This window comes from Camelina sativa, chromosome 3 (assembly GCF_030686135.1).
Source record: "Camelina sativa cultivar CO46 ecotype springtype chromosome 3, ASM3068613v1".
Taxonomy (NCBI): domain Eukaryota; kingdom Viridiplantae; phylum Streptophyta; class Magnoliopsida; order Brassicales; family Brassicaceae; genus Camelina; species Camelina sativa.
In genome coordinates, this window is record NC_141882.1 from 2,554,734 (window position 1) to 2,580,446 (window position 25,713).

Below are 25,713 nucleotides of genomic sequence, written 5' to 3' on the forward strand. Positions count from 1 at the left end.
AAACTACTTAAACAAGAAGTACAATGTTGCGGCATCATTTGAAAAAAGCATATGATATATAGTACACGTGAATTGTTATGGATAGATGGTTTCCTAAATATATATGGTTAAATCATCATTATGCCGTGACGATAGTAAAATATAAAAATACTAGATTGAGCACGGGTTGAAATTCATTTTATTTACATTATAATTTTTATATAAAATATAATTTATGTGATTTTTTAAAAATGTTTTTTTGAATAAAATATTATGCAATAAAATAACTGAAATTGTGCTGTAATAGTGGTTAAATTTTTTTTATATACAAAATTTTGTATATTTTCTGTTTTAAAATAAAATTTTAGTATGTTGCATTAGTTTATGTACGTTAAGTTATTTCAACAATGTATATTTTACTTTATTACTTGAATGTCATTATAAAATATAATTTTATTTGATAAATAATTTAATAAAATAAATTAATATGGTAAATTAGATAATATCAAATGATTCTTTAGAATATATTTTTTAAGATTTTTGGAGACTATAACAAATAATATAAAACTTAATCTGTAATCTATTTGTAACCAATTTATTAAAATTATATAGTTTACAAAAAAACAGGTATTCATTTCTCTTATCTCTAAATAAATAAATGAAAAAGGAAATAAACTTTAGTTGGTATAAGTAAGCATCATCAAGCTTTTGAATTAGCACAGGGTCGAGGTTATTAAATGATACCGGACCAATTCGGGGTTATATAAATTATAAGCCGGTAAGAGAAGGCAATGTTTAGAAAAGGGAGGAGGTGTCTTCGTTTTATAGTAGTTGGGCCGATAAATAAAAGCCCAAAAACTTAATAAAGAGAAGGCCCAAAAACGCTTGTCACGAAAAAACGCGCCAGGTAGGGGTCGAACCTACGGCCTTCTGCTTAGGAAACAGACGCTCTATCCACTGAGCTACAGGCGCTTTTGACACTACATGATTTCTTGAAACGTACTAGTATAATTCTTCCCTTTCTCCTTGGTTCGCTGTTTTTATTTTTATTTTTTTTGGTTCATCATTCATTTCTTTTGTAAGAGTCATATATAGTGCGTGCTGCGTTCGTTGTATATTAAGAGGCAAAAAAAAATAAATAGTTTTGTTTATCTTGTTTCTATAATACAATACTTTTTAGAAAAAAAAATTTTGAGTCAAGAGCCAGACGTGGGGAGATGTTATATGCGATAATTGCTAAAAACTAGCATGTTAAAACAAGCAAACTACATAAAAACTACTTGTAATGAATGGACCTAATCCTAATGGGGTACTAGGAGATTGATTAATTAATTAAGCATTTAAAAGCAAATAATCAACTACAGTAGAATAAAAAAAGAGGGGGGAGACAAGATGCTGCGATGCTTCACGTGCCAATGTGCCTTTTAGCTTTTTCATCACACTAATCATTTCTTTTTAAATAAATCACACTAATAGACGAAAATACTGTATGTACTAATAAAATTAAAAAAAAAATCATAAATTTTCTCAAATCAACTCATAAATGTCACATATTGGGGTAATTATAAAGTTATTATAGTTAGTGACGTCACTTCTCTCTCCTCAGTTTAAGGTAAGTACATCCTCTCTCTCTCTCTCTCTCTCCTTCCTACGCTCCTCTTTCGTTTCGTTTCGTTTCATTTCATAGAGAGAGAGAGAGAGAGAGAGAGAAAGCTTCATCTTCATGATCTGATCTCTCCATCATTCATTATCTCCATTGTGCATTGTTCTCTCACCAAACATATTAATTATTCGATTCAATTTCCATTTTCTCGGATTTCAAAAATTCAAAAAAAAAAACCAAAAATGGAGAAATCATCAGATTCGAAGCTCTCCGATCCAATTCCACTTCCCAATAATCCAAATGCCGATCCGATCCCTCCTTCTTCCTTCCACCGCCGATCTCGCTCCGACGACATGTCTATGTTCATGTTCATGGATCCCCTCTCCTCCGGCGCACCACCTTCCTCCGACGACCTTCCTTCCGACGACGATCTCTTCTCGTCCTTCATCGACGTCGACAGCCTCACATCTAATCCAAATCCTTTTCCGAATCAATCTCTCTCTTCCAACTCCGCCTCCGGCGCTAATCCTAATCCTAATCCTCCTCCGCAGTCTTCTTCTCGTCCTCGTCACCGTCACAGCAATTCCGTTGACGCTGGATGCGCCATGTATGCTGGTGAAATCATGGACGCTAAGAAAGCTATGCCTCCTGAAAAGCTCTCCGAGCTTTGGAACATTGATCCCAAACGCGCCAAAAGGTTCGTCTTCTTCTTCTTCTAGAATTGAAATCAAAATCGACGGAGAATGAGTTTTTGAGGAATTAACAGAATTAGGGATTTTGGAATATAGGATATTAGCGAATCGTCAATCTGCAGCTCGATCCAAGGAGAGAAAAGCTCGATACATTCAAGAACTTGAGCGTAAGGTTCAATCGCTTCAAACCGAAGCTACCACTCTCTCTGCTCAGCTCACTCTCTACCAGGTTTTTGTTTCTCTTCTTCGATTCCTTCTTTGGTTGATCTCACCTGATTTACTCAAGGGATAGCTTCTTGATTCGGATTTTTTTTAAATGTTGATTGTGATACAGAGAGACACAAATGGACTAGCAAACGAGAACACAGAGCTGAAACTCAGGTTACAAGCAATGGAGCAACAAGCTCAGCTTCGTAATGGTAAAAGCCTTATTCCTTCCTTCCTCTCTTATGCATTTTTTTTTTTTGGTAACGTTTTCTGCTTCTTCAATCTGATCTGCTTTTGATTACAGCTCTAAACGAAGCTTTGAGGAAAGAAGTTGAAAGGATGAAGATGGAGACAGGGGAAATCTCTGGTAATTCAGATTCCTTTGATATGGGAATGCAGCAGATTCAGTATTCTTCTTCAACGTTCATGGCAATTCCACCATATCATGGCTCTATGAACGGCCAGGATATGCAGCAGATGCATTCTAGTTTCAACAATCCAATGGAGATGTCGAATTCTCAAAGCGTATCGGAGTTTCTACAGAACGGGCGATTGCAAGGGCTAGAGATAAGTAGCAATAGCTCAAGCTTAGTCAAATCTGAAGGACCTTCCCTCTCTGCTAGTGAGAGTAGCTCTGCGTATTGACAACAAGACTATGGTGTGGCTGATATTATCCTGTTAATAGGCTTTTTTTTTCTTTTTCTTCCAATTCATTTGATTCACTTTTGATTATTTATTATTCTTTTTCTCTGCTGGAGGTGCCAATGTGCAAGAAAGGACGTATAAAATTGTGCTGTGTTGCTTTAAAAATTGTTGGTTGTGATTTTTATTGTTTGCTACTCCCATCCCTTGTTTGTTCTTCAAGGAACGAGCAAGACTAATAAATTTCATTTTCCTTTGGAAACAGACAATGATCGTTGCTTCATTTTATTTTACAATCATTTTTATATATTTTAGGCAAGCAAGTGACATGAATGTAGTAGTAGCATTTTAACGATTTATAAAATAACCACGTTGTAAGCTGTTTTTTTGTTAAACCCAACCACTCACTCACCCGCGTCTTCCACCACGGGGCCAAGTTAGCAGAAAAGAACTTCTTGTCTTGGCACTTCTTGCTTAAAAACAAACTTAAGTTGGGAAAAAAAAAAAGAGAAGAGCTCAGTAGGGTGGCTTTTAGACATCTGAGAAATCAGAAGAATGGGAAGGACCCAACCAACGCGGATGCCAATATCATCACAGCTCATGCACCAGCCGGGAATCGAACCCGGGTCTGTACCGTGGCAGGGTACTATTCTACCACTAGACCACTGGTGCTTTGATGACCCTTATTAAGTTTTACACTATAATATATATTATCAAAAAAGCTTTACTCATATTTTGTATCCAGTTGTATATCACAGTAAGTTGGTAAGGAATTAGTTAGATCAAAAAGTGTATATAATAGACTCATTAAAAAAAGGAAAAAAATATATGTTTGGTGAAGAAAGATTAGAGAAGAGAAGGTAGAAGAAAATCACTTTGTCAATTGTAGCAGACTACGTTGGCCGAATCTCCTTAAACTTCTTAGGTACCTATTTTGAAATGACAGGCCCAAGCCCAAATATATCGTCGTTGACCTAGTCAATTGTGAGTGTTTTTTCTTTGAAATCGAAATTGATAGCCTAAAGAAGCCTTAAACAAATTTAAAAAAATAGGTTATGGTCAAACTTAACACAACTAAGTGAACGACTAATTACTCGCTGACAATTATAATATTAGTGCTGAATACTGGATTAGTTTTTTTTATTTATTTTGTCGGTAAAATACTGGATTTAGTTAAGAAGAAAATATCAAGACGAAGAAGATTGATGAGAGATGACGTATGTGCTGCGGTCATGCGCCTTTTCTTTATTCATTCCCCACTAAGTATATTCTGTTATATACTAGTCTTTACTCCTTCGTGCGACGGTCCCCGAACGGCCGAACCCAACCTTGTTACGTCTCTAATTCATAAATCATAACTAACAAAATACTACATTTTTTTTTTCAAAACAAATACTCCTACATAATAATACAAAACGATAATTTGTGAATAAAAAAAAAATAATACAAAACGATATTTGTTTTTGTTTTTTTGGGTGTAAAAAACGATCAAAATTGATAATGCATGGTGATTAATGATTTAGTGAACTCTCTTTTCCATGCTCGGTGACATGCAGATTTTCTATAAAAAAAAAAAAAAAATTAAAATATGCATTTGGATGTGTTTCCATTTACAGTCTTAATTTCCCTTAATTGATATCTTAAAATGTTTTTTTTTTTTTTTTTTAAATGGCTCAGTATAGCAACAATAGTATATTTACTAAGGCCCAGAGTTGGCCCTAATTTAATTTGGAGCGATACAAACAAACAAACAAACAAACATAATAAGAGAGAGAGACTCTCTGCTATCGACCAAACAACTTTTTCCCCTCTCCTCTGGGAGATCTCCAGATTTCTCTCCTTCTTCTTCGCGCCCCCTGAAACATTCACTCGTTCTCGCCGGCGGCGTAAGTTCTCCGTTTCTCTTGCCGGCAGATCGACTCTTCCAATCCTCCGATCCGATTTTCCCGGTATCGATTCCTCCTTCTTTCTAGGTCTTCCTTCGCCCCTTCGAAAAACAACCCCCCCCCCCCCCCCCCCTGTTGCTCTCAAAACCTCAATTTTACCCTTACCCCGTCCAATTCTCCCTCGATTTTGCAGTTATGGCGATTAGGGTTACCTTCACCTACTCCAGCTACGTTGCTCGGAACCTTGCTTCATCCGCCGGGACTCGTGTCGGTACCGGAGACGTTAGATCATGCTTCGAATCATGGATTCGTCCCAGGTTCTGCGCTAACACTCAGATAACCGACATCGATAAATCTACCGGAGCCAACAACAACTCATGGCTTGGTCCCAGCTCAAGCCCTCTAGCTCGACCAGCTTCTTCTTCTTCTATGTACAGCACCATCGCCAGGGAGATCCTCGAAGAAGGAAGCAAGAGTCCGCTTGTTATGGGTATGATCTCAATCATGAGATTGGCTGGTGGAGCTCCTGAGCTTCCCTGTATGAACGTTCTCGGGATTTCTCCCTTTAAGACCTCTTCTGTTATCCCCTTCCTTAGGGGTTCCAAGTGGATGCCCTGTAGTATTCCGGCGACGTTATCAACTGATATCACTGAGGTTGATAGGGTTGGAGGAGGAAAGGTGTGTGATGCTAAAGTTAAGTTGGAGTTGAGTGATAAGGTCTCCAATCCTGGTAACGGTTGGGTTAATAAGCTGTTGAACATCTGCTCCGAGGATGCTAAGGCTGCTTTCACGGCGGTTACTGTTTCACTCCTTTTCCGATCTGCTTTGGCCGAGCCTAAGTCTATACCTTCGACATCTATGTACCCTACTCTTGATGTGGGTGATCGTGTTATGGCTGAGAAGGTGAGAATACACTACTGGCTATGTAAATTTTGCATTTTGCTATCGTGGATTGGTGTTTGATGTTAAGAGGTTTTTTTTAAATGGTTGCTTTCATCAATTCTGTATTATTATAGGGACTAAATTTTTGTTATGGAAATGGTCTTATATGTGTCTAAGGATGCACATGAATCTTTTAATTGGTGTGTGTGGCTTTAATGTCTGAGTGATTGATCTACTTTTGTGTTGGACAGGTCTCATACTTTTTCAGAAAGCCAGAGGTTTCAGACATAGTTATCTTTAAGGCTCCTCCTATTTTGCTGGTATATCTCACGATTTCTGGTTTTTTTTTTGAAGTGTTTTGAAAACCTGTTTCAAGAGGTGCTTGATATTCTCCTTTGAATTGCAGGAACATGGTTACAGTTGTACTGATGTTTTCATAAAAAGGATAGTTGCTAGCGAAGGTGACTGGGTTGAAGTAAGCCCTTATCTCTCTGACCCACTTGTTGATTGATCCTATTCATCCATTGAAGTCTTTGTTTACCTTTATCGGTATTACTTCTCTAGTAGGATTCTTGATGAAAACAGCCTCCTCAAAACAGACCCTTAACCATTGTTTTTCTGTTTTTGTATCATTCTCTTGTCTAACCTATCAATGCTGTATCATGTAGGTTTGTAATGGAAAGCTCTTAGTTAATGACTCTGTTCAAGTAGAGGATTTTGTCTTAGAGCCGATTAACTACGAAATGGAACCGATGGTAAGCAAACTTGTCATTCCTAATTTAAGGATTTCTTGACCTGTAAAGTTGTTAAAAAGAATGCTGTTAACTTGGCTTTTTTCCTGTTTATTTGCAGTTCGTCCCTGAAGGTTATGTCTTTGTTCTAGGAGACAACCGCAACAAAAGCTTTGACTCTCATAACTGGTAAACCACTTTGGAAATTATCTGTTATTTTATGGTTCTTCTGTCTGTAACTTTGAAAACTCTGTTGACTCATGGATGATTTGGTGAATGTTAAGCGCAGGGGTCCTCTTCCAATAAAGAACATCATAGGGAGATCTGTGTTCCGGTATTGGCCACCGAGCAAAGTGTCAGACATAATACACCATGACCAAGTTATCCAAAAGAGAGCTGTTGATGTTTCATGACCGATGCAGGTGGTTCTTAGGATTAAGCATAAAATTGAATAGATGAGCCGAGCCAACCATTTTGGCAAGGAAGGCTACAGAGCAATTTTTTCTTCCTGTCTACTGCTTCTATAGAAGACATGGAATGCAATGGGAAATCCATAAGAAGAAAACTGATATTTTTGCTTTGATTTTTTTTGTTGTGTTGAAACCTTAATGCAACCATTGTTATTGGCAGTCTCTGTCAAACATAAGGGCAAACTGTTTTTTCTAGTGTTTTTTTTGTGAAGAATCCTGTAAACGTTCTTTTCCCAAGCTCTGTAATGTAGTGTTAAGAAGTGCTGATATCTTTCTACCCAAAAATAAAAAAGAAGAAGTGCTGATTTCTTTGTTACTACTGATGAGGTTAAAATCCAGGAGTTTCATTTTAATATAACTGTTTATGTTGGAATTTGCAGGTTATCGTAGGATATGAGAAGTTTTAAATAGATTTTGTATATGAAAAATTGTGTTACAGTATTTGTTTTTTAATGTAAACCGAACCAAACTAAAAATGCAGGGGGAAAAAAAATTGAGAGAAAGCAGCATGATGCCACGAGACAGATTTTTTAGAAATCTGAGTAAAAAATAGAAAAGAAGAGCTCAGGAGGGTGGCTTGTACATCTGAGAAATCAGAAGAATGCGAAGGACCCAACCAACGCGTATGCCAAATTCATCATAGCTCATGCACCAGCCGGGAATCGAACCCGGGTCTGTACCGTGGCAGGGTACTATTCTACCACTAGACCACTGGTGCTTTGTTGTGCGTTGGTATAGGTACAGAATATATATATATATTTATTTATCCCTTTTCTTAACAGAAAGCTTCTTCGTTTCACATCAGATTGGGTGGGTAGGTATTTTAACTCGCATTCGAGTAGGTATCTAACGAAAATAATTAGAACTGAGTAAAAACCAAACATATGAGTTGAGGTACCCATAAATATGAGTTGAGGTATCCATAGAAAGGAGCCTAAAAATCAAATATATGTTTGCAGTGTTGATGAATATAGCCAGACTTTTGAATACAGAGTTGTAATACTAAATGCAAAGAAAAACAAAAACCTGCTGTGTATAATAAAAATGGATCATCAAAGCTGTTTCCTTTTCCTCCCCTCTCTCTACTTCATTTTTTTTCTCCCCCATATGTTGTGTGGAAGGGTTGTTGATTTTTTCAGTCTCCCCTACTTCTCTGCTATGCGATTTAAAAAAGAGAACAAAACAAAAGAAGAGAAATTAAAAAGTTTTTCCTTTGACAAATCTGGTACAAAGAGCGTTGATATTTAAAAAAAAAAAAATAGCCATCATCAAAGCTTTAGGCTTGAAAATCTTTATTTGAGTTCCATACAGGAGCCACCGTCTTTTGAACTCCTCCACCACCATCTGATAACACTCCGCTTCCATTTTCTGCTGCTATTAGCGGATCTTTCTCGCTCTCCTTCATCTAACAAACCCAAAGCAGAAGGAAGGATCTCACATCAGTTTTTGTTATTCTTATACAGAAACAAAAACTAAGCAATATAACCAGTCAGTATAGTATAGACCTCAAGGAGTACACCTTTTACCAACCATAACAATGCCTAAATGAGTGCTTTTTATTATGGATCAGGGATCAATTTATTGGTGTCCAGATTTCAGTATATAGAGCCAACAAAAAGATATTAGCGAAAAAGAGAGATGAAGATATATATACCTGTGGCAACTGAGTTGATGTTTCACTTGCCTTCTGCTGAGTCTCAGTCGAGCAGTAGTAGGAATAAACAACCATTCCAATCACAGCCACCAGAATACCGAGAATGTTGCGCCAGTCAAATGGGTCTCGCAGCAACACATAGCCAAATGCTAGAACCAGGCATGTTTTGAGATGTCCCAGAACTTGATATGTGACAGGAGATGTCTTTCCAATCACAAGAAAAGTGCTGAAGTTTACAGAGACTGATATGAGGCAGGACAGCACGATGAAGAACTGCAGTCAACAAAGAAGCACTGGTAAATATGCAGAATCGACAAAGAAGCAAGACGACTGGTAAATAATTTTGATTGAATTCCTGGAAGATTGAGTCTCACCACTACTTGAGAAGTGTACTTGAAGGCAAACACGTTCTGGTTGGTAAGGAGCCCATCTAAAAATGGCCCAGTGACGAAAAGAGTGATTGCTTGATATGGGCAAGACTGATACAGAAGTTGCGTGGATGAAACTTTGAATTTCTTCTGGATGGTATTTGTCATCTGTGTACATTTGGTTAAGGTAACAGCATTGGATTGGCTTAAGACAAGATATATAGAGAGTTGAAAGAATAAAGCAATGAGAAAAGAAAGGCTAAGCATAGGATACAATTTGAGCAACACAAGTTGTGATAACAGCCAGCACTGACAAGATAGAACCCAACATATTAAGCTGAAGATCTGTGACGGTAGCGATTCCAACACCAAGGAGAAGGATGGTTAATGAAAACTGGATTTTCCGACTGCAAACAAAATAAAAGTGTGTCATTAAATAGGCCCGTGACCTGAAACTAGCTACAGAAATTCATGATGCCATGATAATGTCTGAGGATGAATTATCAACACAAAGGGACATACGACTATCACTAAGCTTCTTTCCTTTTTTTTTTTTTTGGTTTTAAGACTATCACTAAGTTACCGTACTATTTACACAGTACATCGAATTAGAACTATTTGTTAATTTAACCAGAAATGCATGACCATGAGAAGATAGATGTCGTACAAAATAGCTTCCTCCACATAAACAATCATAATCGTGTTGATGGGAGCGATATAAAAAGTAACAGAACGTTGAGAGCTAACCTGAACTTTTTCCTGAAAAAGAGGGTCTCCAAGAGAACAGTGCAGGGAATAATTGCTAGTTTTGTCATCTATTATTGAAGGAAGAGAAGAGGGTTAGAACAGCACAAGTTGAGATGGATATCGCATCATGCAGTAGCTGAAATGAGAAATATACCTGGTAGAAACCGACAGAATTAAAGCCCAGGCTGAGGTTCAATAGTCCTATGGATATCCCATTCAATATGCCAAACCCCATCACAGCTCGTGGATCAAAAGGCTTGTGTTCGAACATCTTCATCCATAATGCCACATGAAGGGAACAAAATGTGACCAAAAGATGCCAACTTGTCAAAGTAGTCGCTGTACATACAAAATGGGGGAAGAACAGTGTCTTGCTCAGTATAATAATACTACATCAGAAGTGTCGGTGTATCTTAGGATAAAACAATAAGTGCCACAGAAAAGAAGAGCTAAAGAGTAAACAAAAGGACCTCATAAAGTAAGAAGACATTTACACAAACATCACTTTCAAAGTCACAGTAGCATCTAAATTCGAAAACGTTTGTATTACATACCAAGGATATGAAACCTTCCTAAAAACATACAAATCATGAAGGCAATTTCAGGTTATATAATCTATTAAATTTCGTAAGATAAAACAGGCTGGCAAAACACGAATGGATCCGGAGGAAACAATTTTTCGGGTAGCAACATGGATATAGATAATCAAAAGGAGCATGTGAAAATGAAAAGGTTACCGAAAGTGAAGCCAAGGGTGCTAATAAGGGCTTTGTTACAGATCACGATTGAGACAGACGACACAACGGACAAACTCAAAGCGCCGATTGTTCCCAGCTGGAACTTCTGGCCCTCGCTCATCTTCGCTCTCTCCTAAAAAAATCTCTCGCTTCAATCACGATCTACGATAATCTAAATCCACCCAAACAAAAAAAAAAAAAAAAAAATCAGATTAGGATTCCGAATCATTAACGCTAGGGAGTGGAAACGAGAAGAAAACAAGAGCGATCTGGAGAAAACGAACCTCAGCCGTGCATAACGGAAACGAAAATGTGAGAGAAACGAAGCTGAAGGGAGCTCAACTGCAGCAAAGTGGAGAAATAATAGAAACTGGTCAGTCGGGAGAAACGAAGAAGAATTATTGAAAGCCAGAAGCCATTAAACCCTAGATCTGCCGTTATGAGACAGAGATCAAGATATTTTTTGTAAGTGTTGTTGTTGATAAGGGGAAAACAAATTCAAGAGACGCGAAATGAAGAAACGAGAAGATAAAAAGGGAGGGAAGAGAGAGAGAGAGAGGAACTCACAGGAGGAAGGAATCAGAGAACCAGAGAGAATTCAAAACTTCGACGGAGGAGAAGAGATTCAGATTTTGTATTATCATATAAGGAACCCAAAAAAAAAAAAAATGCTATTTCTGCAATGAGATGGGTCTCTCTCTCTCTCTCTCTCTCTCTCTCTCCCTCCCTCCCTTTGCCTGCAGTCACACGACCACCGTCCAGAGAAAAAATAGTGAGAGAGAGGAAGAAGATACATTACTTGTTTTGGCCCTACCAGGAATTTTCACCGCGGGATATTATCGTAATTATGAAATAAAAATCTCATTATCTACGTTGATCTTTTGTGTTTTTTTTACCGTTGGTTTTGTTTGTAAGAAATTCACTCCACAGTAATTTTATTTTCATTTATTGTGGCAACTTTACCTGTCATCATCATTAATGGAGAAAAAATGTTCCAATTTGTGTTTTTTTTTAAGTTGGAGTGTCGATGGTTTATTTGTAGCAAGGTTTTCACCAACTGATGACTACATTTTTCTGTATGTTTTTTAGTTAATGCTGCTTCTTTTTGGGTAAAATTTATGATAGCAAGACAATAAATTTTAACCTCATCCAACGGATAAAACATAATTTAAATGCATATAATCAAATCTTCTTAACAAACAAAATAGAAAGGGGGGCGTTACTGGTGTTTGTCACCCAAATGTATATATATAACTTATCCATTCAAGGTACTGAATAAAATTGGGTGAATGAAAACATAAATGGAAAAAATTAAAAAAAAAAAGCAGCAGCAAAACACTCTTGTGTAAATGTTGTTTCTCTATCAGCAAAGGCTGGGGTAAAACTGAGATGTCGACTTGAAAGCTATAGCGTCTGCTATGACCTGCACCGACTTCTCGTCTGTTTGACTTTCTTTCATATTGGTGTCGCACCCCCAAACCCTAACCGCAAGCCTACGGCATTTTGGTGAAGACTCTCTGAAATAGGTTTTGTACCACTTAATCACATCTTTCTTCTGTATGCTTCTCAGTTCTTCTGCTTCTTTGTGGGAGAAATCAAACATGTACCTGCGAGGGTTAACACCCATTTTGAATTACTTGGTGACCGAAAGCAACTCACTGAATCTTCATATGAAACTACAGCTCAAAACCCTTGAGATCGTTACCTTTTGTCAACAATCTGACTCCATAACTCATTTGTCTCAGACAAGAGAGAGGGATCCTTTTCCAGCAATCTAGCAATCATACCGCTTCGATAATCTTCAAAGGATTCTTCATCCAATTGTTCCTGCAATTACAGCCCCGAGTAACATTAGTGGAGCTACGTGGGATACTATTTAACAAAACTCAGATGTATCCTTTTTGATTACAAACTTACCAACAGCCCTTCAATCTTTTTTATGAAGTTTTCGACTCTCCCAAGCAAATGGACTGGACCGTACTTGGAAGATTGAACACAGAAACAGAAACCATGGACACGATACGTTAAGCGAGGGCCACACTCGACAACATAGCCAAGCTGTTCCTTTGTCCTATATCCAAATTCGCATTTATTTGACTATACATGAATACAGTTTATTTTTTCAAACAAAATAGGTAAACATGACTAACCTCAACTGATTGAACAATGGTTCTTCTATGATTTCATGAAAGAGATCCAGCATAGCTTTCATTCTTGTTGACTGAGCTTCTTCAGGCTCGATTTGATAGTAAAGCTGCAAATCAGATGTTGGTTCAAATTCAAAACCATGATTATACCCGAGGAAAGTACTATGTTTTCTTCTTGGCCAACTCATATTACAGAAAAAGACAATTTCCTTTTTACCTCAATTACTGAGTTTGTTTCAGATTTGTTCTTCACACTGACATCTCTTACAAGTTTGGCACTCACAGGAAAACGTGTTATCTGCTCTCCATGTCTACATTTGCTTGGGAGCGGTTCAACCGTCAAACTATTTTTGAATATGTTTGATATGTTCACTGCTTCGTCTTCGGACAAATTACCATGACATAGAGCCTCAATAAATATCTGAAAACATAACAGAAATTTTACCTAACCTTTGCCTGATTTAAACAAAACTCGAGAACAATCACAAGAGCTAGGTATCACACGGATGCAGTATGTTACCTGAGAACGGACTTCAGGAATAAAGCTGTTGAGATCATCGAGAGACAAATCATTTAGTACAGACAACTTTTCGTCACTGTCATAGATTCGTTTACACAAGAGCTGCAGTCTCAAGTATGTGGAATGGTTCAAAGGCTTCATATTAGTGTTTCTAAAGCCTCTCTCCATGTTTTCTTTGATAACCTACAAGATTAGTTAGAAAAAGTAGCTGAATCAAGAATGAATGAGAATAAGAAAATGACACCAAATTTAAACTTCAAGATTAAATGAGGATAAAAAGTATGACAACTATACATGCAAACATTCACATACCTTAAATCGCTCTAGGCTTGGCATGAAGGATTTGGCTATGGTTAAGATTTTTGATAAAAGAGCTGGAATTTTCTCATTAAAGCCATACACTTTAAGCTCTACTTTATCACCATACATAGATAAAGAAGTTTCAAGTTTTGCTATACTGGCCTGCAGAAATTCAGATATTCATGTCAATACTAAAACAAAAACATCTAAAAATGTCTTCCTAAAAACTAGTTACTTGCCTGGTAGATTATCTCGTTTAATTCGTCTTTCAGAAGGTTAATAAATAATTCTGTCAAAAGGCAGTTCTTCACACTGGCATATGCCCCCTTCAGATTTATGCGGAAGTACGTATTTGCACGAGGAACCTTAAAAGTTTCGTCAAGCTTATACCAGAACTTCATGAACGGTTCATCAATTATACATCTAGGAGGAGACTGAGTTTTGGGATCCACATCAGAGTTCATGGCTCGGATCGAAAAATCACATGGGATAAATTGATTTTTCGAGGGAAGATGCAAAGAGGCATCTACTTCTGAAGGATTGGTCCATGTTTCCATCAACGACAATGGAACATCTTCCTCAATGTAACGAGAACCAAACCAAGGCTCTTGCTGGAACTCTGAAACAAGCAAAGTTTGAAAATAGATAGTAAGAATATAAATATACATCCAAAAGTTACATACTCAAGGAAACTTTAACATACCTTCTGACTTGATGGATTTCGAAACAACATCAATCCGCATGTTTTTTGGTGTGAAGAAACCCATAAGATCTTCTATCAACTTTGGATCCCATGTCTGGTATACATAATCACCATAAATAACGTGCTCCACCGGATACGCAAGCATATTCTCTGTACAATAACACTTACAATGATTTACTCAGAAACCCATGACCATAATGAAGATTTTTACATTACATGTACATCTATGCATGGTAAGTTCTGAAACTAATAAGTTGAAGCACTATTAGCCCCTTAAAAGATTCACTCAAAAAGAACTAGACAAATGAGTATATAAGCACAAACCTGAGAGCTCAGCAGCATAATCGTCTGCCGGCTGCTCCTCAGCAAATTTAAAGTCCATGTTCCCAATATCTTGGAGTTCCTTAAATATCCATTCTTGTGGTGACACATCACGCAATAGCTTGAGATATTGATAAACGTAACCAATGATGTCATAAACCTGTTAACAAAAGTTGTCATAAGGTCAAAATGAGAATTAGTACCATAACAAAAGTAAATCTGACAAGCACGAGACTATATGCAGCTAGCAACAGGCTATGTCAATTTGCCAACCAGAACATGAGACCACTATAGATTTTACTTGAAAAGTCAGGGACAGAGGGTTATATATACAATTGAAAATGATTGAATCTTTCCCTGCGCCAAACTTCAGAAATATTAACTATATAAATATAAGTAAAGTTACCTTCTCTAAACCAGAGTCAGTGAGATGTATGGACATGCCAAAAACATAGGCTAGAGACGAGCGGTTAATTCCATCATCCCCAACACCAGCAGAGAGCGAGGTTGCCCAACCCCTACCTTTGAGGAATGAATGCAGACTTCCTCTACCCTCTAAAACAAAATGTTAAAACAACATTCTTCAATGCGCACATGCACAAGTAAACTTGAAGAAAATGCTATACAAAAGATAAATCGGATTTGCTTTCTTACCATGTCCTAATAGATGTGCTAGATAGTCTTCCGGCTTCTTCACATATGCATGGCGAAGAGGGGGGAGAGTCCATGTCAAATCTAGAATATGAACATCTTTAACCGCTTCTAGGCGAAATAATTTACCGCCTTTCCAAATAGGACCTTCTGCCTCCAGAGTTGGCCTGATTTTGGATCCGTTTTTGACAGCACCAAATAGTTCTACAACCCAACTTTCAAGCATATCAAGAGATTCTGCAAGATTTAAAGGTGGCCATTAAATTACAACAAATTAAAATAGTAACACAAGCCAATATTTAGGAATATGTATATAACGACTTTCCAATAATCACCACCAAACACATTATACATCTAGAGAATTATACCTCCCCCAATGACAACGAGCTTCATTAATCCACCATGGTAATATTCCTTATATAATTTCACAATACATTCCCGTAGATCAACCCCATTTTCCATTGCACCACTTAAGCTCTTCTTGTTACCTTCCAGAGCACATAAAGGACACATTAACATTAAAAAATTTCATGAATATCTTAAGTGTGGCAAGAAAGGTACTCCGAGATATCCTTACCCCATGCAAACCTATTAAAAGGATGACCCTTTGCAGACGTATAGCACTGAAGTTGTTGCAGGCGACATAAATCATTTTGGATGGCCTGGTTAAATTCTACAAATTTGGATTTTGTTAGTAAGACACTTTTAACCATATAAAAAGGTTATCTTATCTGAATGTTGATTGGAGATGAATCTTTTGATAGATTAAAACAAATAAATAAGTGTATGATTAACAGGCAAGAGAAACCTGAATCAACGGCAAGGAGTTCTCGTTCCATAGCCTCGGTCTTCATAAGCGGTGCAACAAAAAACTGAGAGAACCTAATAACAATAAAAAAAAAATCTTAAGTCAAATAAACCTTCTGAAGAACACAAACGAAAAGGAAAAAGATTAAACCTAACAGAAAGCTCAAATATTTCTTATGGAAAATGTTTTACAGCAAACGGTTAAAGTAAAATGAAAGTGATTACATATTTAAGAGCACAAGGGTTAAATAGAACAAGACATCTTCCTTTACTATGTCATCAGAAAACTGAACAATGAGAACAAAATCTAAGCATGCATACTGATACATATATCGCCAGCCTTGGTATATTTACAGCAATTGACATTTAAACAGATAAGTGGAGTGGCAGCTCAAGTAATTTTTAGTACCTTTTCAAGGCACCTCGAAGGAATTCTCTCTTGACTTCAAAGTGATAGCATGTATGCTCCATCTCTGTGTACGCATTAGAGGCTCCACCATGCTTAGACAAGTAACTATCATACTGCAAGCAAAACAAATCCAACCCGGAAGAATTCAAACAGATATCAAGGTAAAAATTTATAAAATTAGCATAATACAGTATATGAATCTATAAATAGTACCAAACGATTGCAAACACAGAAAATAATGCAATGCAATGCTTACTTCATTCTCATCGGGAAACTCAGTGCTACCCATAAAAAGCATGTGTTCTGCACAAAACATAAACATTAGAGTGATTCAATCAGTTAAAAAAAAAAAAAAAAAAAAAAAAAAAAAAAAAAAATCAAAAGAATTGCATTCAAACAGTAGTTCAACTCATAGAAAGATGGAAAGACCAAGAAAGTGAGCCAATCCTTGCGCCTCCGGAGGATCCAAGAAGCTTCCCATTGAAACACACATAGCTGCAGCTGCCTAAGACACACGACACAAAAACATAGGAGTTCAAAATCAAACCTTAAGAAAACAGCTTATATAGCTAAAATAAAAATAAAAAAACCTTTTTCGTCTGATGATCTTCTTTCCCTTTCACTTCATCCGCATCCTCATCCTCATCCTCATCCTCATCATCTTCTTCATCTCCTTCCCCTTCTTCGTCATCATCTTCATAGCTCCCGTCACTATCTTCTTCTTCACCGTCCTCGTCATCTTCATCAACTTGATCCGGAACAGAGCCTTCGGGATAGATATCTGGATCGTGAATAAGCAGAGCACACAATCCGTTCTCCAATTCAATCACTCTGTATAACCTCCGATCGTTCGGTGACTTCACCACTACATTGTCCAAGGTCGAAACGCTCTTCGCTGATGCAGACATTGTTCTTGTTCTGAGGAGATAGCGACTCGTGAACAAGTGTTGCTGCTGCAGCTTCTTCCTCTTCTTAGGTTTTGCTTCTCTGTATCCTATGAATCCCCGTTTTCTCCGTAAGGATATGACATGTAAGCCGTTTTATACTAAATAAAACGACACGCGTTGTTATTTTAAGAGACGGAAACGGCAAACAAAAAAGAGTATAGCTGTTTCGTCCTTCCTTCGTCTCTTCGTCTCTGAAATCGAACCACCGGGAATGAAAAGTGAACTGAAAAAAGTTGAAAAATTTGAAGTTTTTACTAACCTAATTGACCATTCCTGAACAACCCAATTCGAGAAACGGAATCGAAGAGCGAGAGAGTGCGGATTTCTCTGAAAAGCCCTAACATTGTTTGGTTGAGTTAGCAACAACAATGGCACTGTCGCAGTGGAAGGAAGCTATACTCGAAGGGATCTTCATGGAGATTGAGGATGGTGTTGTGGAGGAGAGGAACCTCGAGCGGTTAGAGAATCTAGTGGAGATTCTACACAAAGAAGGTTCTAAGGTACCCGAATCAGTCAAGGAAGCGTTCTGTAAAGTTGCTGTGGAGTGCACGGTCAAGTGTCTCGCTTTTGAGAAAGATGCAAAAAAGGCTTATACTGAAGCAATCAGATCCATATGGGTCCTTAGGATTATGCCTTTATGCGATAAGGTTAGTTGTTTGGTTACTAGTGACCTCTTGAATAGCTGTCGAAGATTATGGACGGCCCACAGTGACGAAAAGACTTGTAAGAGTCTGATGGATGAGAATACGAGAGACAAAGCTTTGGTTAGTTTGAGGAAGGTTGTTTCTGAGTTGAATCCCAACCTTGTTGCGGAGTTGAATCCTAACATGGATGATGCATCAGACGAGATTGAATCTAGTGAAGAATCTGAAGAGACAGAGTCAATGGTCGAAGCAAGAGAGAATGAGGTCCTTAAAAAAAACAGTATGGCTTCTAAAGCTATGGATGAAGACAAAGGTTTACACTTTTCTGAACTTTGTTTCTTTTTCATCTCTCTATTAACTTTGTTACAATGTGATTGTGCTTTTGTCTGATGAATTCCCTTTTGTTGTAGAGAACCTATCAGATACTGAACTGGAAAGACCCACTTCTGGAGGGTCAAAAGATGAATCTTTGCCCCGTCGATACAAGACCATTTCATCTGCAGTTGTTGACAGAGCGCTCAGAAAGCTTAGAGCTAGTAAAATGGAGCTGATGGAAGCTTTAGAAAAAGGAGGACCGTCAAATTTAAACAATGAGCCGATTACAGAACAAGAAAATGATGTTGCTAATCCTTCTAAAACAAACATTGCAGCAAGGCCTAGCTTGATGGAGCGACGTACCACAGCACATACTTATGAAGTAAATTTACATTTCGTTTTTGGTTCATCATATTACTTTCTTTAGATAGCTAGTTCGATGGGACACACACATTTTTACTAAGTTTTCTAAGCACTACTATCCTGATTCATTCTTTTATCTTTTCCCATTATTTCATTTTGGCTGACCAACTTGCTGCACTTGGTGGGAAATCAGTCTTGAGCTTTGTCTTGTTTGAATTGATATTTTGCATATTCGGTTTGGCAGCTATAGCTGAGTTAGAATGACGTGCTTTCCAGGCAGAAGTATAATGTGAGACTTGGATTCTTCTAACGGTTTTGTTTTTTCACATTTTCATTTGTTTGATTAGTGGGAAGACTCCATTGATGATTCCGATGGGGAACTGGGTGATGATGGTGAAAGGAATAATAAATTAAAACGTAAAAAAATTGTCATGTCTCCTTTGAAGAGAAACCGAAGTGCAGAAGGTGCTAGGAGGAAGAAAGTCCCGTGGTGTACTGCAGAAACGCTGGCCGTACTGAAAGGCTTTGAAAAGTACTTGAAACCTGAAAGTCTCTTAGATGTTCATCAGATGAACATTTTTCAATGCAATTTTACGGATTTGATGCTTTTGTTATTCAGGTATGGTGCAAACTGGAAGCGGATCAAAGATGAGAATCCTATTCTAGTTCGTAGAACTAATGTACACAGCTTCACTTATCTTTTGAACTTTTATTCATTTCTCAGACAGTTGATTTTTTCATGTTGCTAATAGTAGACACACTATCCCACACAGGGTGATATTAAAGATAAATTTCGAGTTGAGATGAGGCGTGAAGAGCGCCGTCCTTGAGTAGGTGAGTTAAATATATACATAGTCTTAAGACCTTCAATGAAGTAAAACACTAATACTTCATTTGCATCTCAGTTCCCTAAATCGAAAGTGTGTAGGTAGGAAAAAGATGATATGGACTCTCACAAACAGTGAGCTTAAGTTCTTAGAACTCAATAGTCACGCTGATTTCACAAGTTAGTTTTGAAGGGAAACTCTACCTGTGAGCATATGTGTAGTGCTGCTTAATACACAATATAGTTCTCTGGATTCTCGTGAAATACTATCAACATTACCACTTTACCATGTAATGGAAATGTGCTATAAAGGGCTAATTTGTATATATCGATGGGTTTTATGGTTCTATAATTTTGACTGTTATGTTCTGAGTTGATAGTAACATTAGCAAACCAACGTGCAAGCACATTCATGCCAATCTAACTTTTTAATGGGTTAGATGAGCCTGTGAGCTTCGTATGATTGGTGTTCTAATAGTTGATGATCTTTTACTTTCAGCATGACAAATCATATTTGTATAATCAGTCATTCAATTTTCTATTCTTTGCTTATAGGAACTGGAGTACTGGAGTAGGCATCAGACCTTTCTTCTGTAGACGAGTAACAAGAACTGAACAGTGACCCATATGGAATGTAAAAAAACTGGGTAACATTTTGTCGCCTTTTGTCTTTAAGACACGTAAAAGTTGTGCGTATGATGATGATAATATCTAGTAAATCGGTTTGTTAACCAAACTAGGCTCCTTAATTAATCTAATAACAGTTCATGTCAGTTTATATTATGGTTTTTATTGGATTGGTTAAAACTTAAGAAACAACATTCTTGCTTGAACCAAGCAAGGCAAAAGACAGATTAACCAGTGGTAAATGTCTTGGATCCCATTTGAGTCTGGTGTTGTCCATTAATGTTTTTATGTCTGTGGTTAATCAATACCAGAGAAATGTCCATAACGTACTAACTGTATAAATGGTAGAGGTGGGAGGTTAGCATTGGGAAACAGCAGCAAAACAGTGGTCCTCATCTTCTTCTTCTTTATCACACAACACAGCGCTTAGGTTCTGAAAACTCTCTTTTTATCTGCTTTTCCTCTTTAGTCATATCCTCTTCTGTGTCAGTGTTACTTTCTCTCTCTAGCGATTATGTTCTTCAGGCTCCATTTTCATGTTTCCAGCTTCCTTATTCATTATGACTGGAACCCATGGCTACTAAGTACTTGATGGGTTTCTGACTCCTCTCCGTGTGCTTCTTGTCACTACACTCTTGGCTTTTTTATTATTTTTGCTCTAGTACATTTGTTATTTCCCATATTTTTCATTATTGTAATTTGACTAATTACTATTGACTAAACTCGATCAATCCTACTCTTATCCAAGGTTTGCTCTTACTAAAATTCTATGATTATTGCTTATCCTTTGTTTTTTCAATGTTCATCGAGATATTTTTTCCATAACTCATGGTCTCATCTCATGCTACAGTTTAGACCACTTTTTAGAAAGCTGTTTTTAGTTTTTGCCTCAAATTTCCGGTTTTTGTGAGAGTCATGGGACTAGGGCTTATTGCTGTAATTTGGATCTCTCTCACTCCAGAAACAGTCTTTATCACGTTATAGAGAAGAAAAAAACACAAATCTGGTCTTGCAAATAAAATCCCCATAGCTGCATCAAACTCTTTGAAATAACTTTAATTAACAGGAGAATTCATGCATTTGATCATAGTTTATACTAACAACATTACTACACGTTCTTCTTGGATGCAAATTTAGGGTTTATGACTTCAAGCCAGATTTGAACGAAAACCTTGATGATAAGATCATGATACTCCTTGGGATTCAAGGTAAGGTAACATGCTAGAAGGTCATCCAAGTCTTTAGAGGCTCTGATGTTGTTCTCTGTTATCATTTCCACCATTGATTCTCTGAAATCCTTCTTGGGATCAAGAGAGCTCTTGATTACTGCAAAACTGTCACAAACTTGTTTGTTCTGCAATCTCGATTGGCTTCTACGAGGTGAGAATTGAAGTCTAGGAGAACTCACTCTTAGTTTTATCCTCGGAGATTTTACTGATGATCTTCCTCCACTAGAAACTAATGGTTTCTGATGGTTCTTCTGGATTCTACATACATCTTCCTTTTTCTCGTTAATGGTAACCTCAACAGATGGATGATGGGTTTTACGCAATTCCTTGGTTCGTTTACTTCCAGGGAAGGCTTTCTCCGTTGAATCAAACACCCTGATCTCTTTGAACATTTTCTTCTTGGAATCTCTGTTGTACATGTTGATGATGAAATCATCTGCAGAAGAACTGAGTTTCGAGTTGGTAGAGGCAGGGGAACAGTCTTGTTGTCGAAGAAATTTGATCTTCTTCTTGTTAAAATCTGCAGATAGAGAAGAAGAGGAAGGAGGAGAAGGCTTGTAAACAGTCTTCCTTTTGCTCTGTAATTTGTGAAGAGAGATTCTTGGTGAAATTTGAAAGGTCTTAGATTCTAAGGAAGTGCGTGATCTATCGGAGATGTAAGAGCTTGAAGAGTAAGGAAGAGACAGAGACTTAGAGTCAGAGGAAGTCTTTGTCTTCTTGGTAGTGTTGAAGGAATATGGAGGAGGAGAATGCTTATTTCTGAGTTTGGTCATGTTCTTGAGCCTGTGGAACCATTCACTTGGGATCATAGCTGACAATCTGAACTTATAATTCCTCATCTCTGCTTCAATAAAAAAATTGTGATTTTCTCGTAGAAAAGAAAGTTAAACTGTAAAGTTTTTTCCGAAGTTGAAGAGTTTCTGATCTATGCTATGTGACAGATAAAATAGAGAAGAAAGTGAAGATTGGGATTTGCATGTATGTAGGGGACTAGGACAGAACGGTATGGGTCCACTTCGTAGAATGTCTTCTGTTTTGTACCAAACCCATTCCGGTTTCTCTCCCAAACAGTATCAAATTGATATAAAATGTCCCATCTGAACCGGGAAATCAAAACTGAACAAATATAAAAGTGTCCTAAAATTTTGTCACTGGTAAGGTTTCGATTGTTTGGGAGGGGATTAGACACTAAACAGAATATTTCTGGTGAGTTGCTTCCAAAACATGATTCGGCGAACGTGACCAAAAAAAGGGATTTTAACAATAAAAGGTTGAACAAGATTTCACGTTCAGGTCCCATCTATTTGTTGGTTTTATGAGACAAAGATCACAAGAGAGAGTAAACAATCACTTAGCCATTGATTCCCCCTTTACCCACACAAAAGAGAACTCATTTCTAAGGTGAACAAGCCATCAACTTGTGATGGAATTCAATAGATACACTAGAGATTAACTACTAAATAAAGAAGAGTTTAGAATGTATTTAATAAGTATTAGGCTGCCGTTAAGGACAGCCTCTAACACATCACTCTCTAACTAATCTACATTATGATTATTAGTTAAGCATATGTAGAGAGGAGAGAGTAATAAATTAGATAGAGAAAATACTTGTATTCAATATGTGTGTGTTACAAAGTAGTCACAAAGCCTTTATATATAGGCAAGGAAGGAGTTTTGAATTGTAAACATAAGACAAAGAGTGAAAGTGACATGAGGAGAGAGGGGGAGCTTCATGAGCGCCCAAAGGAGTGTAGGAGACCACTCCCGACGTCTCTTTGTCCACATGAGCGCCCAAGGAGTGTAGGGGACCACTCCCAACGCCCAGCTCCCACTTGCCTTCCTTTGACTTATTCAACATCTTTCCCTCTCATTCTTTCATGGCCTTAGATGGGCTTTCTAGATTCTTTTATCTTCTTCTGACTTAGCTTTAGTAAGAGTAGAATCATCTTGGGCCTTCATTGGACACCAATTCGGACCTTTACGATACTTGAAGCCTAGATGGAGCCTTGATATCATTCTACTCCTTTGTTACTTCTTCCATCAAGTCTAATACTCCCCCTCAAGCTTAAGTGTAGAGATATTTGAGGTTAAGCTTGGACATTCACGAGCCTAGTTGAGTGTTAAAGTTCCTTAAACATTCTCCTTAGGTTCTCCTTAAAGTAGCTTGAAGCACAGCCTTGTCTTCTTGACATACTCCTTAGGTTCTTATTCTCTTTTTCCTCTCTAATACTCCCCCTCAAGCTTGGGCGGTGGGAACCAAAGACCAAGCTTGCAACACACAAAGAACTACCTCATTAAAAACCTTAGCAAAGAAAACCACTTGGGATAAAACTTTGCCAAGGGAAAAAGAGTATAGCCTTCATGGTTGAATGATGTAGCTATGGCCATGGTTTGAATGTGGGATAGCTTTGTCTTCTTGCTTGGAATTCTTCCCATTGCTTCTCTTCTTGTCATCTAGCTTCCATGTGGCTTTCTTTTCTTTAACACCTTCAGCAAAATATGTAAAGAAAGATCTTAAGTATGTTTATCATAAAAATAACATTAAGCATGCACTAGGTTTTACTAGGTCTAAATTCAGTTTAACACATGACTAAAAACTCAAATTTCAAACATGCAAATTCAATTTCAAATCATCCTAAATCCGGTTTAATAGTCAGTTTATAAACTCATAATTCAACAAGATAAATTTCAGATTTTAATCATGAATTTAATTTCTAAAATTAAACTTTAAACATGACAAATTAAATATTAATAATCTGATTTAATACAAGAAAATTCTCTAAAACCACAACCTAAAAAAAATGTTTTCCAAATTCAGATTCTAAGCATGACAAATTCACTTCAATGCATGACTAATCTGATTAAAATGTGGTTAATGAATTAAATATATTGAAAGAGTTAAGGGTTTAGAGATAGCCTTTGATCTCTTGTTGAAATGTGTTGGTTGAGACAATCTTTGCACCACCACTTGAGTTTCTCCCCATGGGTCTCCTCTTTATGTTTGATGACTTCTTGATCCCAATCCAACATTTATTTGAAGCATAATTGCCTCAAACTGCTTCTATAGCTCCATAAGGGTAGTTTACACATTTCTCCCCCTCAAGATTGGCTTCAATGGTTAATGAGAACCAATCTTGTAGGTTTGTGTAAACCCTACTTCAGCTCAAACAATGGACCAATCATTCCAGTAAGCACTTCAATGTAGCTTCTTTTTCAGCTTTGTTCTTGTCCATTCAATGGCCACTCGACCCTCAACTTCTCTCAATGGTCGAGTGCTTATTCAGTCGCGCCAGACTGATATATCTCCACTCAAACGAGCATAACTCGTGAACGGTTGCTCCGATTGGGATGATCGCACCTCCAGTGGACAGACAACTCAATTGTCTACAGGTTTTATGAAGAACGCGGAAGCTGAATAACCGTAGAAGACCTTCGTATGTGTCGATCTTTGAGACGCTTCGGCAGAGATTTTCTTGTTGCCGAGAGTAGAGTAACTAGAATGAGAGTTGGCTCCTTCCTCTTAAGTGTTTCCATTCCCTTATTTAGTCCTTCATGACTTGATTTCTCCTCTTTATGGATCTCTTTGCTTTATCTTGTGTTTCTCATGAGAATGTCCACACATGCCTCTTCTCCTTTAAACCTTCATCATGAGATTTAAAGAAAAAATTTAAAGTATATGTAGTGGGGTTTAAGAAAACACTAAATAAAACTTGAGAAACCAATTGAAAGAATTAAGATAAATAAGGTAATGGTTTTTTTCTCCTTAAATACTATATTTATGTTAAGAAAATATTTAAAACGAATTTAAAATAATTTTAAAATTATTTTAAAAACAAAATAAAATATTTTTAGATAAATATAGAATTAAATAAATTCAAACTTGAAATTCAAATTGAACAAAACTTGAAATAAGATGAATTTAAATAATTTAAAATGTAGAGTTTAGAAGGTAGCCTTTTTAAATTAGAGATATCATTTGAATCATCTTTGGGACCACTCTCTTGACTTGGTCATGGCTTGGACCATGTATTTGAGTCTTGAAACCTTGTGCCTAGAGGATCTTAACTAGTGCACATTCAATCAGCTCTTAACAACTTTTACACTACCACACATGCTTTTGGAGCTGATTCATCACCTTCTACCAGCTTGATGGTCATTGGTTCTAACTTCCAAGCATTGTGATGTGCCAACAACCTCACCATCTTTAAAGAATGAACCTGTTTGAGATTAAGACAGATTCTAAAAAAGAGATGGTGAGAGATTAGAGAATAGAGTAAATTACTCAAAATAAAATGAGAATTTAGAG

At 37.2% G+C, this 25,713-nt stretch overlaps 6 protein-coding genes and 5 non-coding genes across 15 annotated transcripts; 3 read left to right on the top strand and 8 right to left on the bottom strand.

Annotated features, from left to right (window-relative positions):
• Positions 1-878: 878 nt before the first annotated feature.
• Positions 879-951, bottom strand: TRNAR-CCU (transfer RNA arginine (anticodon CCU)). The gene has a single exon. It is a non-coding gene; the product is annotated as a tRNA-Arg (tRNA).
• A 515-nt stretch (positions 952-1,466) lies between these two features.
• On the top strand, positions 1,467-3,392 carry LOC104764878 (transcription factor RF2b). Its single transcript, XM_010488478.2, has 4 exons — positions 1,467-2,279; positions 2,371-2,503; positions 2,609-2,693; positions 2,786-3,392. The coding sequence occupies exons 1-4, from the start codon at positions 1,825-1,827 to the stop codon at positions 3,124-3,126; spliced, it is 1,014 nt and encodes a 337-aa protein (XP_010486780.1). The 5' UTR covers positions 1,467-1,824; the 3' UTR covers positions 3,127-3,392.
• Positions 3,393-3,635: 243 nt separating this feature from the next.
• Positions 3,636-3,723, bottom strand: LOC147946524 (small nucleolar RNA snoR114). Its single transcript, XR_015595714.1, has one exon. It is a non-coding gene; the product is annotated as a small nucleolar RNA snoR114 (small nucleolar RNA).
• Position 3,724: 1 nt separating this feature from the next.
• Positions 3,725-3,795, bottom strand: TRNAG-GCC (transfer RNA glycine (anticodon GCC)). Its single transcript has one exon. It is a non-coding gene; the product is annotated as a tRNA-Gly (tRNA).
• Positions 3,796-4,854: 1,059 nt separating this feature from the next.
• LOC104764886 (putative thylakoidal processing peptidase 2, chloroplastic) lies at positions 4,855-7,408 on the top strand. Of its 3 annotated transcripts, none has more exons than XM_087508056.1 (7): positions 4,855-5,072; positions 5,203-5,912; positions 6,143-6,211; positions 6,298-6,366; positions 6,560-6,646; positions 6,744-6,811; positions 6,907-7,408. In XM_087508056.1, exons 2-7 carry the CDS (start codon positions 5,205-5,207, stop codon positions 6,926-6,928), a joined length of 1,023 nt encoding a protein of 340 aa, XP_087364182.1. In that variant the 5' UTR covers positions 4,855-5,072; positions 5,203-5,204; the 3' UTR covers positions 6,929-7,408. The 3 variants fall into 3 exon arrangements, with proteins under 3 accessions (XP_087364182.1, XP_010486791.1, XP_010486800.1); XM_010488489.2 differs by having other exon boundaries at positions 6,912-7,408; XM_010488498.3 differs by having other exon boundaries at positions 5,061-5,912.
• A 244-nt stretch (positions 7,409-7,652) lies between these two features.
• Positions 7,653-7,738, bottom strand: LOC147946525 (small nucleolar RNA snoR114). The gene has a single exon (XR_015595713.1). It is a non-coding gene; the product is annotated as a small nucleolar RNA snoR114 (small nucleolar RNA).
• Position 7,739: 1 nt separating this feature from the next.
• TRNAG-GCC (transfer RNA glycine (anticodon GCC)) lies at positions 7,740-7,810 on the bottom strand. Its single transcript has one exon. It is a non-coding gene; the product is annotated as a tRNA-Gly (tRNA).
• A 171-nt stretch (positions 7,811-7,981) lies between these two features.
• Positions 7,982-11,377, bottom strand: LOC104764912 (UDP-xylose transporter 3). 3 transcript variants are annotated; one of them, XM_087508060.1, is made up of 10 exons: positions 11,166-11,377; positions 10,883-10,940; positions 10,599-10,770; positions 10,016-10,200; positions 9,862-9,929; positions 9,389-9,521; positions 9,121-9,282; positions 8,747-9,019; positions 8,402-8,497; positions 7,982-8,245 (listed from the first exon to the last, which is right to left on the bottom strand). In XM_087508060.1, exons 3-10 carry the CDS (start codon positions 10,717-10,719, stop codon positions 8,228-8,230), a joined length of 1,056 nt encoding a protein of 351 aa, XP_087364186.1. In that variant the 5' UTR covers positions 10,720-10,770; positions 10,883-10,940; positions 11,166-11,377; the 3' UTR covers positions 7,982-8,227. The 3 variants fall into 3 exon arrangements, with proteins under 3 accessions (XP_087364186.1, XP_087364185.1, XP_087364184.1); XM_087508059.1 differs by having other exon boundaries at positions 7,982-8,248; XM_087508058.1 differs by lacking the exon at positions 7,982-8,245 and having other exon boundaries at positions 8,281-8,497.
• Positions 11,378-11,755: 378 nt separating this feature from the next.
• On the bottom strand, positions 11,756-18,026 carry LOC104778592 (nardilysin-like). The gene is made up of 20 exons (XM_087508057.1): positions 17,663-18,026; positions 17,047-17,450; positions 16,886-16,961; positions 16,713-16,759; positions 16,457-16,569; positions 16,049-16,122; positions 15,818-15,913; positions 15,609-15,728; positions 15,244-15,477; positions 14,996-15,144; positions 14,593-14,749; positions 14,269-14,418; positions 13,805-14,184; positions 13,578-13,727; positions 13,266-13,448; positions 12,963-13,166; positions 12,749-12,852; positions 12,516-12,669; positions 12,304-12,425; positions 11,756-12,205 (listed from the first exon to the last, which is right to left on the bottom strand). The coding sequence occupies exons 1-20, from the start codon at positions 17,745-17,747 to the stop codon at positions 11,962-11,964; spliced, it is 3,246 nt and encodes a 1,081-aa protein (XP_087364183.1). The 5' UTR covers positions 17,748-18,026; the 3' UTR covers positions 11,756-11,961.
• Positions 17,155-20,334, top strand: LOC104764899 (uncharacterized). The gene is made up of 6 exons (XM_010488509.2): positions 17,155-18,360; positions 18,458-18,744; positions 19,073-19,257; positions 19,345-19,405; positions 19,499-19,559; positions 20,107-20,334. The coding sequence occupies exons 1-5, from the start codon at positions 17,772-17,774 to the stop codon at positions 19,553-19,555; spliced, it is 1,179 nt and encodes a 392-aa protein (XP_010486811.1). The 5' UTR covers positions 17,155-17,771; the 3' UTR covers positions 19,556-19,559; positions 20,107-20,334.
• Positions 20,335-21,187: 853 nt separating this feature from the next.
• Positions 21,188-24,919, bottom strand: LOC104778593 (transcription repressor OFP4-like). The gene has a single exon (XM_087508061.1). It carries the CDS (start codon positions 22,244-22,246, stop codon positions 21,287-21,289), a length of 960 nt encoding a protein of 319 aa, XP_087364187.1. The 5' UTR covers positions 22,247-24,919; the 3' UTR covers positions 21,188-21,286.
• Between the last annotated feature and the right edge of the window lie 794 nt (positions 24,920-25,713).

Bases quoted from the DNA above. Each gene is read 5' to 3' on its own strand.
- LOC104764878 (XM_010488478.2), top strand. From the start codon at position 1,825: ATGGAGAAATCATCAGATTCGAAGCTCTCCGATCCAATTCCACTTCCC. The intron at 2,280-2,370 runs GTTCGTCTTCTT...TTTGGAATATAG, and splicing joins GATCCCAAACGCGCCAAAAG to GATATTAGCGAATCGTCAAT. The intron at 2,694-2,785 runs GTAAAAGCCTTA...TTTTGATTACAG, and splicing joins ACAAGCTCAGCTTCGTAATG to CTCTAAACGAAGCTTTGAGG.
- LOC104764886 (XM_010488489.2), top strand. From the start codon at position 5,205: ATGGCGATTAGGGTTACCTTCACCTACTCCAGCTACGTTGCTCGGAAC. The intron at 6,367-6,559 runs GTAAGCCCTTAT...TGTATCATGTAG, and splicing joins GCGAAGGTGACTGGGTTGAA to GTTTGTAATGGAAAGCTCTT. The intron at 6,647-6,743 runs GTAAGCAAACTT...GTTTATTTGCAG, and splicing joins ACTACGAAATGGAACCGATG to TTCGTCCCTGAAGGTTATGT.
- LOC104764912 (XM_087508058.1), bottom strand. From the start codon at position 10,719: ATGAGCGAGGGCCAGAAGTTCCAGCTGGGAACAATCGGCGCTTTGAGT. The intron at 9,283-9,388 runs GTATCCTATGCT...AAATGTACACAG, and splicing joins CAACTTGTGTTGCTCAAATT to ATGACAAATACCATCCAGAA. The intron at 8,498-8,746 runs GTATATATATCT...TGGGTTTGTTAG, and splicing joins CATCAACTCAGTTGCCACAG to ATGAAGGAGAGCGAGAAAGA.
- LOC104778592 (XM_087508057.1), bottom strand. From the start codon at position 17,747: ATGTTAGGGCTTTTCAGAGAAATCCGCACTCTCTCGCTCTTCGATTCC. The intron at 16,570-16,712 runs GTAAGCATTGCA...TTTTGCTTGCAG, and splicing joins AGTTTCCCGATGAGAATGAA to TATGATAGTTACTTGTCTAA. The intron at 14,750-14,995 runs GTAACTTTACTT...TTTTGTTAACAG, and splicing joins CTGACTCTGGTTTAGAGAAG to GTTTATGACATCATTGGTTA.
- LOC104764899 (XM_010488509.2), top strand. From the start codon at position 17,772: ATGGCACTGTCGCAGTGGAAGGAAGCTATACTCGAAGGGATCTTCATG. The intron at 18,745-19,072 runs GTAAATTTACAT...TTGTTTGATTAG, and splicing joins CCACAGCACATACTTATGAA to TGGGAAGACTCCATTGATGA. The intron at 19,406-19,498 runs GTACACAGCTTC...TATCCCACACAG, and splicing joins TTCTAGTTCGTAGAACTAAT to GGTGATATTAAAGATAAATT.
- LOC104778593 (XM_087508061.1), bottom strand. From the start codon at position 22,246: ATGAGGAATTATAAGTTCAGATTGTCAGCTATGATCCCAAGTGAATGG.